This window comes from Haliotis rubra, unplaced genomic scaffold, assembly GCF_003918875.1.
Source record: "Haliotis rubra isolate DU_JTF1 unplaced genomic scaffold, ASM391887v1 Scf19, whole genome shotgun sequence".
In the NCBI taxonomy this organism is placed as follows: domain Eukaryota; kingdom Metazoa; phylum Mollusca; class Gastropoda; order Lepetellida; family Haliotidae; genus Haliotis; species Haliotis rubra.
Window position 1 is genome coordinate 2,491,381 of NW_025765891.1, and position 17,777 is coordinate 2,509,157.

General features: G+C 38.8%; 1 protein-coding gene across 1 annotated transcript; it reads right to left on the bottom strand.

Annotated features, from left to right (window-relative positions):
• Positions 1–587: 587 nt before the first annotated feature.
• Positions 588–12,641, bottom strand: LOC124274362 (programmed cell death protein 4-like). Its single transcript, XM_046709736.1, has 10 exons — positions 12,169–12,641; positions 9,463–9,567; positions 5,665–5,778; positions 4,355–4,576; positions 3,689–3,786; positions 3,194–3,305; positions 2,311–2,418; positions 1,996–2,106; positions 1,348–1,487; positions 588–1,151 (listed from the first exon to the last, which is right to left on the bottom strand). Exons 1-10 carry the CDS (start codon positions 12,451–12,453, stop codon positions 1,091–1,093), a joined length of 1,356 nt encoding a protein of 451 aa, XP_046565692.1. The 5' UTR covers positions 12,454–12,641; the 3' UTR covers positions 588–1,090.
• Positions 12,642–17,777: the final 5,136 nt, after the last annotated feature.

Sequence of the window (17,777 nt, forward strand, 5' to 3'; positions counted from 1 at the left end):
TGGTTACATTACTGTTGAGCGCAGATTCACTAAAGTAGTGTGTACATGCTCTCATGAACAGGATTTTAAAATCGTCTATTCACATATACAATCTTTGCCAAAACAATGCATCTTATTGACAGTTTGCACCTTCAGGAAGTCTACGGCCAAATCATGACCCCCAACAAATGTGGTATTCATACACTGTCGGTATACCAATGTTAATACTCAAGCTGACTTCTGATAATGTTGTGAGTTTGAGAGTTATAAATGATTGACTACATTCGTTCCTGTCCCATACTGTGTTAATCTCAACCCGCATATGGTCAACTACGGTTATAACAAACTCAAGTGGCCAGATACAAAACACAGTTCCTTATATCAGTCAGTTTGTCAGGTAAAGTAGCTTATGTATTTCAATATCTTACTATAAAACCGTATCTAATAGGCACCTGTGTAGTAATCGATATGTACACCTAGTATCAGCGGAATCATTTAAGAAGTAAACCTGGAACATGTCCTGTCGCAAATCCAGGCATTCCAAATAGATGATGGAACTGAAATAATGGTCTGACCAGTGTTTCTTGTATTGAAAACAAAACAACTCCTGCAGTAACAAATTATTTAATCCAATTTGTTGAGACCTCTAAGTTAGATCAGCCCTCACGATTATCGAGCAACCATACAAGTATTGACATACTAAATGTGGAAACAATGCACCAATTCTAATGTACTTATGGGTGAAAACATGTTTATACAATCAGACGAACGAGTGTAACAAGGAGAAACTCAGTAAGCCAACATCACTCGTACAACATATATCATATCCAAATGTTTGTGTAAATTAGTAAAAAAAAAGAAATAATAACATCAACAAAGTCGATGGATAACAAAAATGATCAATCTGGGTCAGCATGGTGAAAACATTTTCAATGTCAATTTCAAAACTTTTGGAAATGTCAATTATGCAGACGTGGCTGAACTGGATATGACATGGTTTCCATGGAAATGGATGAGCACATTAATGCCCTGGGCAATGTTAGTCAAGAGAGATGCAAAACATCCGGAATGACCTTCACCAATGTTGATCAATGTCTGTCAGGTGACATGTTCAAGGAGTGATTTCTTTCACTCGTCCACCATCTCCCTCGGACACAAATCGTTTGCGGCCTCTGAAAAGAAATAGGCATCATGAAGCCAGTGATCCTTTCACTCAAGTAACGGGTGATTTCAATGATAACACAAATCATATCACTCAAAACAAGTCAAAGAAGAACCAAAATTTTATATGTGTTACAATACCACCATTCGATAGACTTGAGCAACATATAAGCATTCCTTCCATCTGCAAGCTCCCCTTGGACGTACCTCTGTGGCAGCTCCTTCAGCAGCAGCGTAGACAGCATACCCTCCTGGTGGCACTTGTTGGCCAGCTTCTCCAAGAGGACATATGCATTGGGAACGTCAAGGCAGATATCTGGCATTGCATCATATACTCGGCGGAAGCCCTGGAAGCAGAAGTACTCATGGATATCACACAAACAGAATTACAAGCAACATCACAGAAAGAATTTTGCAACAACAGCAGCGGAAGTTGCCAAAGATGCATAGCTTTTAAAGCAAGTCTGAGGCATGAAACCAGCCAAACAGGGTGTCGGCTTAATAAACAAAGGATGATGTTCTGTTTGTTGTTCAATGCTGCACTCTGCAATATTCCAGTCATACGGTGGTCTGTATATAATCAAGTCTGGACCAGTCAATCAAGTGATCAACTGCATGAGCCTCGATTAAAAAACTGGGATACAATGACATGTGTCAGCAGAGCCATCCACCCGATCCCATTAGTCGCCTCTTACAAGAAGCAAATGTTGCTGTAGACCACTTCTAACCCGGATCTTCATGGGTCAATGGTATCTTGATAATCAGGGATTGAAAGATGTGATAAGTGGAACCAGACACAGTTCTTTGAACTGGCAGCTCAAGAAGCAGAAGAAGCTGGCTTTAAAAAATATATACCTGAATAAACTGGTTGGGGGTGACAATCATGGCCTCTGAGAAAGATTTAAGCAGTTCACACATCATGTCTCTTGTTCTGTCAGTTGAGTCCTCCAGAACTATCAATGTGGCCTGAAACACAAATATATCTTCAAGTAAAGCTCCTGTCTTCTGTAATTAGTTTGATTTCAAACCAATGTTTCAGAAAAAAAAATATCTGGTTTTCATCTTTTAATTACAGGAAATCATAGTTTCAACTTATGACAAACATTAGGATACACTTGTCTTCTGTGCATTGATTACAGGTTCTTATTACACAGTTCCAGTTTTGCTTACCTCATAGACAAGCTCGTGATGGAAGTGTGGAACGTCGAGCTCACGCAGACATCTTGTTGCTTCGTCCATGTCTCCTGAAGCTAGGTACTCCTTCAGCAGCATCACCATCTGAAGTCAAATCATGGCGTCTGAGAACAGGTCAGACATTGAGGTGTAGCACCACTTCCAGACATACAGTCAAGTCTGGACCAGACATTCAGTCAAGTCTGGACCAGACATATAGTCAAGTTGGGACCAGACAAACAGTCAAGTCTGGACCAGACAAACAGTCAAGTCTGGACCAGACAAACAGTCAAGTCGGGACCAGACAAACAGTCAAGTCTGGACCAGACAAACGAGAGACTGATGTTGTGAACAAGGCTCCATGCTGTCATGGTATTGAGTCTGACCACCTAATATATTAAGTTCTCTTTTCCAGCAAAGATCACTGATATCCCCATGATCCTGATCTGACTTTGTATGGGACAGCTAGTCATGGCTAACAAATACCTCTGGAGACATTTTTCTGCATTCAACCTTCTGGATTTAACATAAGCTAAACAAGGTGACAGTATAGTATTCCTCTTAAATATTGTTATTTACAGACATATGCAGAGAGCCTTTCCCAAAACGTAGTTCAGTCTAAGAAACAATGTTTGACCATGTGACAATACTTTCAGTTATTAAATGCAGTTATTTGTGATTATTACCACTAGCAGTAACACCTTGTTTTGGTTAGGTAGTTATCTGAAGCTAAATATGAAATTTCTCCTTACCAGTTTTAACTAGATAAAAGAAATAGCTTAATCTATGGTTGGCAAACATTTCCTTCCCACTTCGCTCAATACAATTCTGTGGTAATCTAATGCTGGTACATCCAGTCTCAATAGGCAGCAATATTTACCTGCTTAACGAGGTATTTAACGGGACGACCACCACCTGTTCCCCAGATGTTGTCAAGACGGACAATGCCATGTTTCTTGCTCAATAACAAGTCAGCTTTGTTAAGAGCACTCCTGAAAATTTAATTTAAATTCAGTTATATCAGAGAAATATATAAAATCAATTCAGCAAACAAAACAGGCAAAGATAGGATTCGGAATCTTTCAAATGATACCACTACTAAATCATCATGACTTAACCTGACTCGTCATGAGCGAATGCTGCTTCAACTCAAGTCTGCAATTTTCAAGGGAAAATCACATCTGGGACCGGTAAATTTGTGACTGTGAGCATAAGCAATGAACCATGCCATCGGTTTTGATGATACATTGTCAGCCAAACCAAAAGGCTTCAACTCATTCGCCATTTTCTGTCAGCTTTTAGAGCAAGCATCAGGTCCTTGGGACCTGTTTAACAACAAATCACCTGCAGAACAAAACCACTAACACAAACATACCGTGTGTGAGGACATTCAACCTTGCCCTTGTATCCAGTAATGTATTTTGGCGGGAGACAGTCATCGGCTACAGCTCTTGCAATGAACTGGCCAACAACCTGCAAAAGGAATCCAAAATTTTGGATTATGACAACAATTGCACAAGTATTAATTGTGATTTTTATCTGATATACTTTCTCTTAAGTCAAATATTCAAGAATCAAATTATTCTCTTAAACATGATAAAAATCATTATTCAGGGAGAAATATACTGGATAACTAACACATTGTGTGAAGGGATAGAGTGAATAGTGCTGAATACTACAATAGACTGCATCACAACTGTCAGTAGTGAGTTTTTACACTGCTTTTTGCAAATGTCCATTACCAACACAGGACACCAGAGATGGACTGCACACATTATACTCCTACGGGGAATCAAACCTTGGGCTTCAGGTAGATGCTACCCCACTGGACCACAAATGTCAGAAAATGAAATACGACAAACCACTGGCAGAAGGCATGAGCACTATGATGACTTCAATAAAGACACACGCCAGACAACAAAAGTTGCATATGCCAAGCATGAGGTACCCATCATTTATTCTACTGGTATATGGAATTTGAGTTGCATTTATTTACTCCCAACAAAGCAACAAGTACAATTACTGAACAAGCTACACTCACCACTGGAGCTTCTGGAGAATCTATTGTCAGGTCAGAGAGCCTGGAGAGAACACTGTCAAAACCACCTGAAATATCTGTTGACGTCAAGAGTTTACTGTACAAATCCGATATGAGTTGTGACGTCATTTCCCTATGTTGAGCTTTACGATCCAGAGCCATGCTAACAGCAGTCTCTATGATCTTTGGTTTATACTTCCTAACATTCAAATCAGACAGATCCTCCTGAAATACAAGAATAATGAAATAACAATGCGAATTGTAATTATACACTTGGTTTCTTCTGTCTGAAAAGAGCTGCAGAGATGGCAAATTATTGTAATCTAGCATTAAGAATCATCCATGCTGAAGCTGTTCATCACGTTGCCTCAGTTGAACACTATTCAACATGAATTACAGCTTGTTTTCTTGGAGAAACAGATCTGCCAATCACCAGGTTCTAAGGTACAAGTTTTAAGGGTTCATTGAAGACAACAAAAGTGAATGACCCTTTTGAGTATGATTGGAATTAGAAAAAGTGAGTCATTTTGAAAGCAGGCCCAAGAATACTTAGTGATCCTACACTTAGCATGGCAAGTCAGGGTGCTTGTTCAGAAATATTTCATTGTATTTGATACTCTAAAACTAGTGAAAGCACCTCCATTAGTCATAAATTTCCTATTTCAGGCAAAAAGAAACCTCAAACTATACCGGCTACTTCTCAGGGAAAAGCGATCATTTTTTAGATGAATGGAGAGTCGTAAGACAGCACGGCTGCAACTGGCTCACCCTTTCACTTGCTATTTGGTTTGCTGCCTATCAATCTCGTGAATGGGAGATTTTCACCTTTCACTATCCCATCGGCAGATTCTATGCCTTCAGCATACACTGTTTCAGAAAATACACAACAGTGTCTTTAGACACTTAACACTACCACTGTGTTGTTTACTTCCCGAAAATGGATAGAAAGGTTGGTGAAAGATTATTTATAAACATGATAAATGACAAACTAATCCATTATGTTCTCTTACATGTAGGATACTGGAGTTCACAACACCAACTCTATATTCCCTATACTAGTCTATAGCATGCTTGTAATGAATGTCTCACATATGCAATGGTCAATAGAGAAAGGAAAGTAACCCTTTAACTGTCAACAAACCAAATGTACGAAATCATTTACTATTAATAGTTCAACAATTTCATCCAAATAACACTTTTTCAAAGAGCATGAAATGAAAACAAAATCCAAAATATCCTTACATTACAACCAAAACATGTTTGGGGCAAAACAATATGCAAACTGGAAGTAGTCAATGTGATGGCCTCCTCACCTCAACCTCCCTCGTGTCTCCATGTTCGAAGTATTCAAGTAACACAGGTTCTAGCACAGCCTCAAACTCCCTCTGGGTCAACTCAGGGTCTATCTTTTCCACAATAAAATCTCCCTGAAACAGACCATATTCATGGGATGAATACATACATCAAATCAACTTTTTCAAACAGACCAATTGAAGAAAGGTTCGTAACAAACTTCATCACTAGTTACTTACTGGCAAACAAGGATAAGTTGGACCGGCGCAGAGAACGCGTTTACGAGAAGTAGGCGGTGCACGGCAATGAGCAAACCCATTTGGTTTGTGAAAGGTAGAGCAGATGTAGGCTAGTGCACATGCATTGCATGACAATGAAATTGATTCCCCACATAGCTGCACACACCTTGCTCATAAGACTCTCACGTCGGTGTAGCAAGTCGCACTACACTTGATCGCGGACAACCTGGGGCCCCTTCGCTAACAATGGCAAGCACCAGTGGGCGGCACTCATACATGCTAATACGGGTCAATTGTCAGGTCAGTGCTCAACTTATCCTTGTTTGCCAGTACCACAATTCTTTGTAAATTAATCAAAAGGCCCAGCTTATACATGCTGACTGGTCCAAAGGACACATACTTACAAATGTACTGTCATGGTAATAGTATTATGCAGCAGACAATATTCTGGCAACCTCATGGATGTTCAAAATGTACAAAACTGAGTCAGGGCCAGTTTGGGAATGGGACTGTTTCTAGAATGAGTAGTCTTGCACCAATTTTAGAATTATCATGGCAGGTGACACCAGAAATGGGCTTCACACACTGTACCCATATATGGGAAATCAAACCCAGGGCATGACAAACGCTTTAACCACTAGGCTACCCAACTGCTTCTAAAATGTTGTACATATATTTATGAGACAAAAGGTGCTTTGAGACCTTTTTGCTCCTGACATAACTCATCTATTTTTCAAGTCCGAAAAGCAGACGTTTGTCTATTAATAACATGTGAAGAGATCACAAATTCAACAAACATACAGCAGTATACCAGTTTTATACCAAAGTGAATGCTTATATACTACTGGAAGTGATTTCGCCAAAAAATGTTGAAAACATTCATTGCTAGGATTATTTCGAGAGTTTTGTGAAGAGATGATTGATTGCTGAAAATAGCTTATGCACACTCAATGAACCAAGCTTGACGTCACAGGGTCTTTGTTTGCCAGTGTATCTTGTGACAAACTTTTACCAATTATAGCATCACATCCATTGGGTGTTGTTACATACCTGTACAGTTTATGGTGCTACTAAGGTAGACCATTGTATGTACAAACTTTAAATTAATAGATCTCATCTTTTAATGTTATTCTAATTATTTTCCATATCAGGATAATGTTGGATGATTGCATCAATGTAATAGCAATGTCATGAACCTTGTAAATAGTTCTGTCATCTGTCAAACCAAAATCTGCCAGCTTCCAACACTAATCTCGACTCCAGAACCCAGATCATGAATATTCATAAATGCACTCACATCACTTCTCAAGGCCTCTTATTTTATCGCTGCTGCCACTTACTTGATCTAATGTATTGCCTCTTTTTTCATTGTAAACAAAGGTTTTTCAATGTAATTTACTTATAATCCTCTATCTTGTTATCTACTGATGTCACCATTCAGACGTGTATGTACAGATTTCAGGGTTAATCTTGGTGTTCTATTTTGGAAGTCTTGTTGTAAAAATATTTCCAGGAACTCAAATAATTTTCTCACCTAACCCAGCCAAAGATCAGAACTTTCATTTTCGCTAAGGCTGATATACTCTGCATGTGAGGTACAAATCAGTCTAAGTAAACTTAGGCTCAGTACTATTCGTTAGCTATACTGAGTCTAAAAAACCCTAGTAGAAGGTCGCGTCAGCTAACCTTTGACATGTTTGAGTGACCTATGACTGTCGAACTAAAGGGTCCAACCTAACATGAGATGGCCAAACTGATTTAACCAATCAGACAACAGCTACTTTTGGGTTCAGTGGGACTTATAAACTTACAAAATGGCGACGCAAGATGAAATTGACATAAAATACAGATATTTGACCTGCAGTATATACGCTTAGGGGTTTCTGATGACATGATTACTATTAGCATATATTTCCACAAGATGACATCTTGACAAAAACACTTATTTTCAGCGATAGGTTACTCACTGTTGTGAATAATGGCGTCCTCCATGTGTACCACTTTTTATCATTTTTCGCAGAAAAATAGCATTCGGAATCGTTCAAATACAAACATTTTCGAGGTAAAAGTTCAAACAAGGTGTGTGAATGTTAACTTTCATGATTTGGTCAGCTGTGTTCTGATTGGTCAATTCAATAGGTTAGCTACCGCAACCTTCTACTAGGTTTTCTTAGACTCAGTATAGCGGTGTAACGAATAATACTGAGCTTAAGTTTACATAGACTGATGTTCAAATGCACATTCCAAAACAATTTCTACAAACTTGACAGTTTTATGTGCAATGAGTGATTAAGGTGTTGTGTCACCATGAGACACAGCTCCTTCAAAGCTTGTTGTTTCAGCATGACTAGTGTACAACTCAACTTCTGATCTGCTGATAAGCTTATCAAGACAACTCACTCTTATCACGTTAAACAAACACAGAGATTTTTCCAAGGTTCCAAACTAAATGCTCTTATCTGGTAAAGTAGGAAAATTAATAATATTTTCTTCATAACTGGGATTTTTTATGTTCAGATTTTATTCATAGGATTTGTGACAGTGCAATCTATATAACTTAAAAGTAAGCATTAACACAATTAACTTGATTTAGCCTTATCTATATCTGCTAACGGTGAAACAACATTCACCTCATTAAAGCCATAACAACAGTTACAACCTTATCATAATGAATTAGGAAATTCATATTCAGATTTTGTGATGCTGACCAACATTTGCTGCAGACTTGGGTCGAAGATCAGCCTTTTAGCATCTAGACAATTCCCTGCACATACATACGTAAATGGCCTGAGTGACTGAGTCTAGTAATAGCTTAACCATAAGCATAGTTGGCACAGATTCCACACATGCCACTACTATAAACTACTGGCAACAATTTTTGTAGCACAGAATCATACTACAGGACTATTAGTATTATTACCACAATAATCATGGTGATAAATCATTTCTCTAGACCTATTTATTGACATGCATTTCCCAATCTGCAGCCAGTGTCTGAAAAAATACCCATATATGAACTGAAACTTTCCCTATTCATAATTTATGTGGCAACAGTTATAATGTTTTATGATGGCTTGGACAAGGTGATTTGTAATCAGCAAGGGAAAAAAAAAAGAGGACAAAGGATTAAATTGTTTGTTTTTAACAACTTCACTGAAAATGTTGACTGACATGTTACACATTTCCTAATTTATATAAAAAATGTAAGCTAAAATATTCTTTAAAGTGAGTGAGTGAGCGAGTTTAGCTTTACGCCGCACTCCGCAATATTCCAGCCATATAGCGGCAGTCTGTAAATAATTCGAGTCTGGACCAGACAATCCCGTGATCATAGCATGAGCATCAATCTGCGCAATTGGTAACCGATGACACGTGTCAACCAAGTCAGTGAGCCTGACAACCTGATGCCGTAAGTCACCTCTTACAACAAGCATGGGCTACTGAAGATCAATATTCTTTAAAGAAAATGACTCTTTCCCAATCTACTAGCTGGACACCCCTTGTTTGGACTTAGGCAAATCCATGTGCTGTCAAAAAAGAGAAGTACAAATATCTGGGATAGGGGGAGACTTCTCTCACCTGGCTATCCCGAATCGTAATTGGGATCATGGGAGTCGTGAATCCTACCGTCCTCAAACAATTCTGAGCCTGGGGTTCCCCACACACCCTTTCCTCCAGCACCTCCTGAAACACAACATGGCAGAACAACTTCATTTATTTGTAAACAGCTTATGTCAGAAGAAGAATGATGACATCCGGTAACCAGCATTTAAAAAAATCAAACTAAGCATTTGACATAATGTGTATCATATTCCTAATGTTTGAGTGAGTGAGTGAGTATGGTTTAACGCCGTTTTTAGCAATATTCCAGTAATATCACGGCGGGGAACACCAGAAATGGGTTTCACACATTGTACCAATGTGGGGAATCGAATCCCGCGTCTTCGGCGTGACGAGCCAACGCTTTAACCACTAGGCTACCCCACCGCCACCTAATGTTTGAGAGAATCAAGTTGGTTGCAGAATGAATATCATGTCAGAGATCCAAAAAGGACCTCCCTTGATCATGGTGATTTACATGAGAATTGGAACAAGCAGAGGTCCTGGTCTTAACTCCTATCAATGTCCAATTGGTTAGGAAGTCCCCAAATTCAAATAAAATGGAATGGCAGATCCCAGCAAGAATTGACACTGGTCCTATTATGCAAACAAAATATAAGTGGTTTAACCAATGTATTACTAATGTAAATTGGACTTGGTAAAATGTTATTCTTTATTTCTCACACTGTTTTCAATGACTGAATCAATCTCAGTTTGACTGGACATAATTTCTAAAGTAATGTTGGAAATAGAAAAAAATGTTTTTAGGCTGTTACTCTGTATCCATAAAATTTACACAACTGCAAATAGCATATGTCGAAATAACCCACTTCGGCCTAACTTGGCATTCAGTGGGATACGTAATAGGATATCCAGAAAAACATGTTTCAGTTTACTCATAAAATCGGGCAAAACTTAGAAAAAATATGAATAGATGCTGAAAACAATAGATCAGACAAAAGATGGCAAATTAGGTCGCTCAGCCAGGTATGACGACGGACAGTTCACTCACCTGGCATGAAATGCACATGCTGCCTACAGGCACAAGGGGGCATCTCAAAGATATTTTGTGCTTTTTCATGTGTGTTGACTATGCCTTATCTATTGATTAACATCTTACGTGTCTTTCTTTCATAAAGTTTATGTTGAGATATGTAACAGAGTATGATACCTGATAACCATAGAAACGCATCATATTAAATTTCTCAAAATATGTAGGTGGCATGACCACCTAATCATGAAGATCGACACGACTGGATATTATTACTAAATTGTTATGACATGCTGTGTACTTCCCCAGTATAATTGCCTTAAAGGATTATCTTATCTTAGCTGATATCTTTATCATCCAGCCCTACCCCAACGATCGTCTGCAACACCTGTCTAGGTTTTGCTTTTGAGACGAACCCTCCTATCGGTTTCTTTTTATAGTGACAGTGAGACTCCATGGTAGCTACATCCTTAATAGTTTGAGCATGAAAGTTTTATTTTTTTACGCCAGCTATAGTTTATAATGAAGCTACGTCTAATTTCAAATTGGGCATTTAAAAGTGTCCTTTGTAATACAATATCGTCGCACACTAATTTGCATAAAGCCATGGTCTGTTCCAAATAAGTCGCATTTCTCATTTCTGCACTAATCTCTCCTCAGTAAAGTCCTTTTTCTACGTTTCCTATGTCCCTACCACTGAGACTGTAGTTAGGCCGAACTTAGTTTAACCGATATTTCACTCTTGCACATATCAACTACATAATTTGTAGAGGTAAATGAGAAAATGCACAGTTTTTTTCTATTTCTGACAGTACTTTAGTGCAAGCACTCTGTCACTGTCAATATACAGATATACTGAAGGACATCCAAAATGCCATCTACTGCATACCAAACATTGGGAGGAAATGGAAAGAGTAGATTTTAGAATGCATGCATTTGAGGATCTGTGACTGCACAAAAGAACCACACTAGCCTAGACATTTGTTATTGTTACTTTCCCAATTCCAATCCCATCAACCTTAAGTGACTGTCACATTAAAATGTTTAGAACATCCGCAAGTGGCAAGCAAGACCTGTTTAAGTCCTGTTGTAAGAACATACCAGATCCCACTAAGTCACTCCTTTGGAGAGCTCTGCAAATAAGATCAGTTTGATTGTGCATGTACTGTGATTCCCGCCATGATTAACCTGAAAGGTGGAAATGTCGACAGTGCACAACTTTGCCACAAGTATAACCGCTGTTTTATTTGGGGATGCATGTGTAACGCATGGTGTCAACCATCGAAAGATCACGTGACATCATTTGATCTATAAATAGAACCACGAATCGGACGCTCCCAAAATAGATCATGTGGTAAGCGGATGGACATCACAACTGCAAAGGGAAAGAGAGCATGCAAAAAGCACAAATGCATTCGTTCACTATCCGTGCATCGAACAAACTGGTCCAACCCTAGAATTTGAAACAATGGACCGGAAAACTATCACTGTTTACAAACACACAAGATGGCTGACTTTCAAAACACGTGGGTGCGAAACAAACAAACAACTTCTGTCAAATGACAATTTGGAGAAACGCACAATAGTTGTACGTACCATATATACCTTTCGACAAACAAAGTGAATTATATCACCCCTAGCACAATCCGTTACGAAGTTAAGAAACAAAACAGTGATTTGCAAACATTTCTGACCTTTCTTTGGTTCGCCTCGACCTCGGCCATTTCTCGATTTCCGACTGTTCTTTGATAAAGGCAGACGCTTATTAGCATTCCTGAAATAACAGTCACTATTTCTTTTGCACCTATTTCCTTCGCTGGGCTTCTCCTTATTAGCCTCTTGGCTTTCCTTATTATTCGCGCTGGAACTTCACTCACTTCGCTTCCATTCAGAAGCTCGTTGCCGTTTTCGATGACATCAGCCCCAGACTCGCCATGTTGAATATTTCCATTATGCATAGGAACACTAACGGCAGCCATTCTTCTTCTAAGCAACACTTAAAGAAACCCTTTGATCTTTAAGCAGTTCCTCTTGAGACTGAACTTCTGCGAAATACAGAAATCAAGAGCTGACAATCCCTTTCTTTCGCTCTAATCACTTTCAACAAACTCCACACCACCGCTGTTAGCTGTTTACGAACTAGTGTTATTGAGCAGCATAAACGTTTTGATTGGTCGAAAGATCGCACACCTTTCCCAGTGACTGAGTGAAAATGTACTTGTATTACAACTATTCATTCATGCTTATGATTTAGATAATTCATATCCTCAACAGTAAGAGATTACGAATGAATTAAAGTAAAATGCCATTTTATTTATGTGTTACATCAAACGTTGATATTGTCTTAATGAGACAAATAATTTCACCCTGTTAGGCAAAATATAGTTAAACTTTCTTTCTCCATGACGTTGGCAGTTGTTGTTAGTTGTTGGGAGGTCAGTATAACCTACTTGCATCAAAATAGATCTCACTGTGATGACAGAAGAAAATCAACCAAATATAACAGTTGCACAATGCATTAGTGGTCTGTGTCATGTCATATGATAAGACAAATTCCCGGCTGAAACAGTTTTAGGTGGTCACAGACTGACGTCAACTCTTTGGTTGACACGGGGAAGTTTTACATCTAATGAATATGCAAATGAGGTCAACATTACCTCATCGTTTCTTAAGTTGTCAAACAAAGCCAATCGCTCGATTGCTTGTGAATATGAATATGAATGACATATGGTATATTATTTGGCCTCATAAAATCACCATTTGCACTCTTCACATGCACGAAGTATATTGAAAGGAACTTAAGCTCACTGAAAACAAACAAAATCACCATTTGGCACTCTTTGCATTCAGGAATTATATTCAAACGAACTTATTTCACTTATCCCTATGGATTTACTCAATAAGATATAAAACGAGCTAATTTAACTTGACGCAGTAACTGTCTGCCTGCCCAAAGTCTTTTACACTATCAGACATTGATCGTTGTATTTATACATGGATATCTTTCTTTCAAGCTCAAAACATTAATGACAGTGTCTGGCTGGAATAATTCCATGCCATTACTTGTCATAACAATATCTAATTATCTGTCAATCAATGTAAATATTATTTGAGTGGCACTTAGACACTAGTATGACGAACAAGAACATGTTTTAAGGATTGACAACGTCTTTACTGCAATAGAGGCGATGTTTCAGTGTAAGTGCTAACACCGTTAAGCTATGAAAACTACATATATCTTAGTTGACAGATAATATATGTAATACCTTTTCATAAATCGAGACTGCCATCAGCAGAGACCAGTTTATTTCATGCCTATACAGCCAACAATTATCCTCACTAGTAAGTGAGTATGGGTTTACGCCGCTGTTAGCAATATCAATTCAATTCAATATCACGGCGGGGGACACCAGAAACATCATCACTAAGCTTAATCCCACTTCTGATTACTCCCATTGTCCATCCCATGGCTGGCGTTTCGTTAATCTCTCTCTTGGTAAATCTGTATTGTGTTTTACTCCTTATTGTGTAAACATCCATCACACTTTGTACACCAACTTTATCTATAGTGCAAATTCAATAAGCATTATCAGCCTGTACTTTACTGTACCAGCATAACGTAACTCATGCATAATGCCCCGTGAAGATCCGGGTTAGAATTGTTCTTCAGTGACAACGGTACAAGAATCTGTATCAAACTGTTGCACTCACGAAATAAAAGAAGTTGTTATCCATAAAGTTTGTTCAATATTCAGTAACCCATGCATGTCGTAAGAGGCTATTAACGGGATCGGGTGGTCAGGCATGCTGACTAGGTTGACACATGTCATCGTATCCCAGTTGGGTAGATCGATGCTCATGCCGTCATGATCACTAGATTGTCTGGTCCAGACTCGATGATTTACATACCACCGCCATATAGCTGGAATATTGCCGAGTGCGGCGTAAAACTTAACTCACTCACTCATATTAACGCTTTACCCACTGTGCTGTACATCACTTGCTTGATAACGGTAATGATTGAACCATCCCCGTTATTCATCTCACCAACCGCTAAATGCCAATGAAAGGCGTTACGTGTATGTATATTTAAACTATGAGTACAACATATAAGTGTAGTGTATCACCTTAACTATTAGTTTTAGCGATAAAGATATCTGATCTGGTCTGTAACCTAATTCTAAACTAATTTTTTTCCAATTCCTCCGGCTATATCTATAGACATGACATATTGATCTTCACTTGTGATAATTTCAATCTTATCTTGCATAGGTCATATCATATTAAGTCCCGGTCACCTTAGTCTTGCTCCAAGTCTCTACTGAATAATAAGTCCTTGCTTTACTATGCATGAACCTTTCAGAGAATCAATCCTGTGTCAGTCCCTGCAGCAATTCTATCCGGATATGAGGCAGGTCTAGATAAGTCCATTGGCATTATGGACCCCGGTCTTTTACATACTTTTATTATTTTGTGGTTGAAACTAATAATCATTGCTTTACAGCTGTCCCATCACTAATATGTAGCGAGACATGGCAGGGCCAGGAAGAGGAACACGTTTTATATATACATGTAGACAACTTCTACATTGCAATAGATGCGAAGTTTCGGCGTAGACGCTATCACCGTTACCAATTCAGTTCAATCTTTTCATATCACTTGCTTGATAACGGTGTTAGCATCTACACAGAAACGTCGCATCTAGTACAATAAAGACGTTTGCTATATATAAAAGGTGATCCTCTTCATCATACCAGCTTCTAAATTCCACTTGAAGAAGTTATCACAGAGCCATGACGACAAATAAAACGTGCCTTTAAAAAACGGCGTCCGGCGTTTGAAAAGACGAAATGTCGGACGGACACCTTCGACGAGAACCGATTCTGGAATTTCACAAAGCAGACACTTATCCTGAATATATTTTACTGAATCATGTGAATTATTGAATCATTCCGATAGTTCTGTATAGCAGTGTGTGTTTATAACATGGATGTATGTCCATCATCCAAGTCTATAGGATACATCTTGCTCCAGCCCCTGGAACACCGACACATGAACCTATATCAGTTTCAGCGTCTGTTATCTGAACGACCTTGAATATCGGAGTAAACACCCACGCAGGCCGTATTGACCGTGGCGCAGGCCTTGGTGCCTGACCATTTGACCCCTCTGAAGAGACCATTCTCCAATTGTAACACCCCTCGCCAAATCTTCACTTCGAAAACAAAAGGTCGCCGTCGTCGAGATATTTGCTCACCATATCCTCCCACAACAAAGGCCGGGAATCCGGGTAGTATCTGCCGTATATGGTGAGTAAAGTGGAAACCGATGTGAGGTCGACTGTGAGAAGATGACATCTGGCAAACATAGGTTATTGGACTTCACCCTTGACCTTAGACTGGTTGTTTGTCTCGCTGCATATACATCACATGTGTGATCAGTTACTCGTGTCTCCAGCATCACTTAGCACTACTATAGACTGACGCCCAGTCTCTGAATATATAGAATTTTGATAGAAACAAATAATTCCATTGAAATTGAAATAGAGATCCAGTGTCATGGGAGATTCAGAACCTGAAGGAAATATAGACTTGATACGTTTATAGGGCCTTAGCGTTGGAGAAAGTACTGCGCAGAAGAGAAAATAATGTAGTTCAGAGACTGTGAGACAAACTAGGCACTTGTACATCTCAGTCTGGCTGTGTGTGTAATCCTTCTTGGTAGCTTTGCAAATTTATTAATTGTATTACACGTCCATAAAATAATCCAAGATCAAATGTTTCTTAAATAAAGAAAATGTTTCAGCATTTATACGAACTCGTGCGATATTCCTCAGCATTGCTCAAATTATGCCCCTAGGGGCGGCTTCCATGTCGGCATTGACAGATCTGACGTATAACATGCCTGCAGTTGTATCAGCAACTATATATTGTTCCAAATGTAATTCAGATTATAGTCTTATATTGCATTTTACACCCTTTACCAAAAAAATTCATCTACAATAGCACGTTTAGACTTTCGTGCATAAACATGTCCGAAATAACTTTAATTAAAGATGTTTTGTGTTCTATGTATATTCTTTTGTTGTGCCCGTGTCCAGATGGATGAATGTGTACATCGTCATTAACACACCCTTTACGTTACACGCAGTAAAAGTCAATGGATGAATGTGTACATCGTCATTAACACACCCTTTACGTTACACGCAGTAAAAGTCAATGGACTGAACATAACGGTACACAAACACATCGACGCCCCAGGCACCACGACCGACTTAGCGCCACCTACACTGTTGGCAATGTTTTTCTATACTGTAGGTAACATTGCGTGCTGTGTGAATACTCTTTCACACTTCGTCAAGGACAAGGATCATGATGATGGGGCTTACGTATGTTGTTCTGCAGTGAATGGAACCAACGGCCACAGCCTCACATTGCCAGGAATCTTCCCGATAACGCCGTATCGTGTTACCCCGGGGCCCCGGGAAAATAGAAATGTGACGATGAAAGTTAAATATAACAGCGTTCCAGCTCCTACATTTCCGATTAAAGTGGAAATACGATCCAATGGGCATGTGTTCAACATGGTGATTAGATATCCGATTTAAACAAGCTAACGTGACATGATCATTTAAGTTACGGAACAGATACCTTCGTGTCATAGAATAATGGACAATTAATCCGTAAACTGTCTGTAAGTGATTGCTGTTTATGATACTCAGTCTGTTGTTTATTGATAGATAAGATAAGATATTTATTGCATAGCATTCCATGAAGAAACAGTGGCAATATTCTATAAGCTACAAATATTTACACAGTATGTATTGTAAAACAGTTACAGTGCTTCGCGGAATATTCTGTACGGTAGAGTACATGTCAACAGTGTCAATAGAATTCCTTAGTGGTCTGCAAGATTAGGTTTTCACCGGAAACTGATGCATTATCGTATTGTCGTAGTTGATACCCGCGATTATTTCAAGCATCTTTGGACAAAGTGGGGATATGGCGTAGAAATCTGTGGGAATCTGACCTGATGTATATATTTTGTATTATCATTTACATTTAGATACTTTTGTGTAGCATTTTCGTTTTTAATGTCCTAACTTTTTAATGGTTATATATTCATGCTTTAAAATTATTTGAACTTGCGTTTCATTTTATTGTTTTAGTAAGTGGGAATGTATTGTCATTCATTACAGGAATGTTCGCCCACGTGTGGGTGGTAGATGGGTGTACTTTGCACGGCTATATTCCCCATTCCGATAGTCAGGTATAAAAGCAAGCAGGAAACACTCTCAATTACT

Coding starts and splice junctions, on each gene's coding strand:
- LOC124274362 (XM_046709736.1), bottom strand. CDS start 12,453: ATGGCTGCCGTTAGTGTTCCTATGCATAATGGAAATATTCAACATGGC. Junction 9,568..12,168: donor TCGAGGCGAACCAAAGAAAG/GTCAGAAATGTT, acceptor GTTGTGTTTCAG/GAGGTGCTGGAGGAAAGGGT. Junction 1,488..1,995: donor CCCCCAACCAGTTTATTCAG/GTATATATTTTT, acceptor TTCTGCTTCCAG/GGCTTCCGCCGAGTATATGA.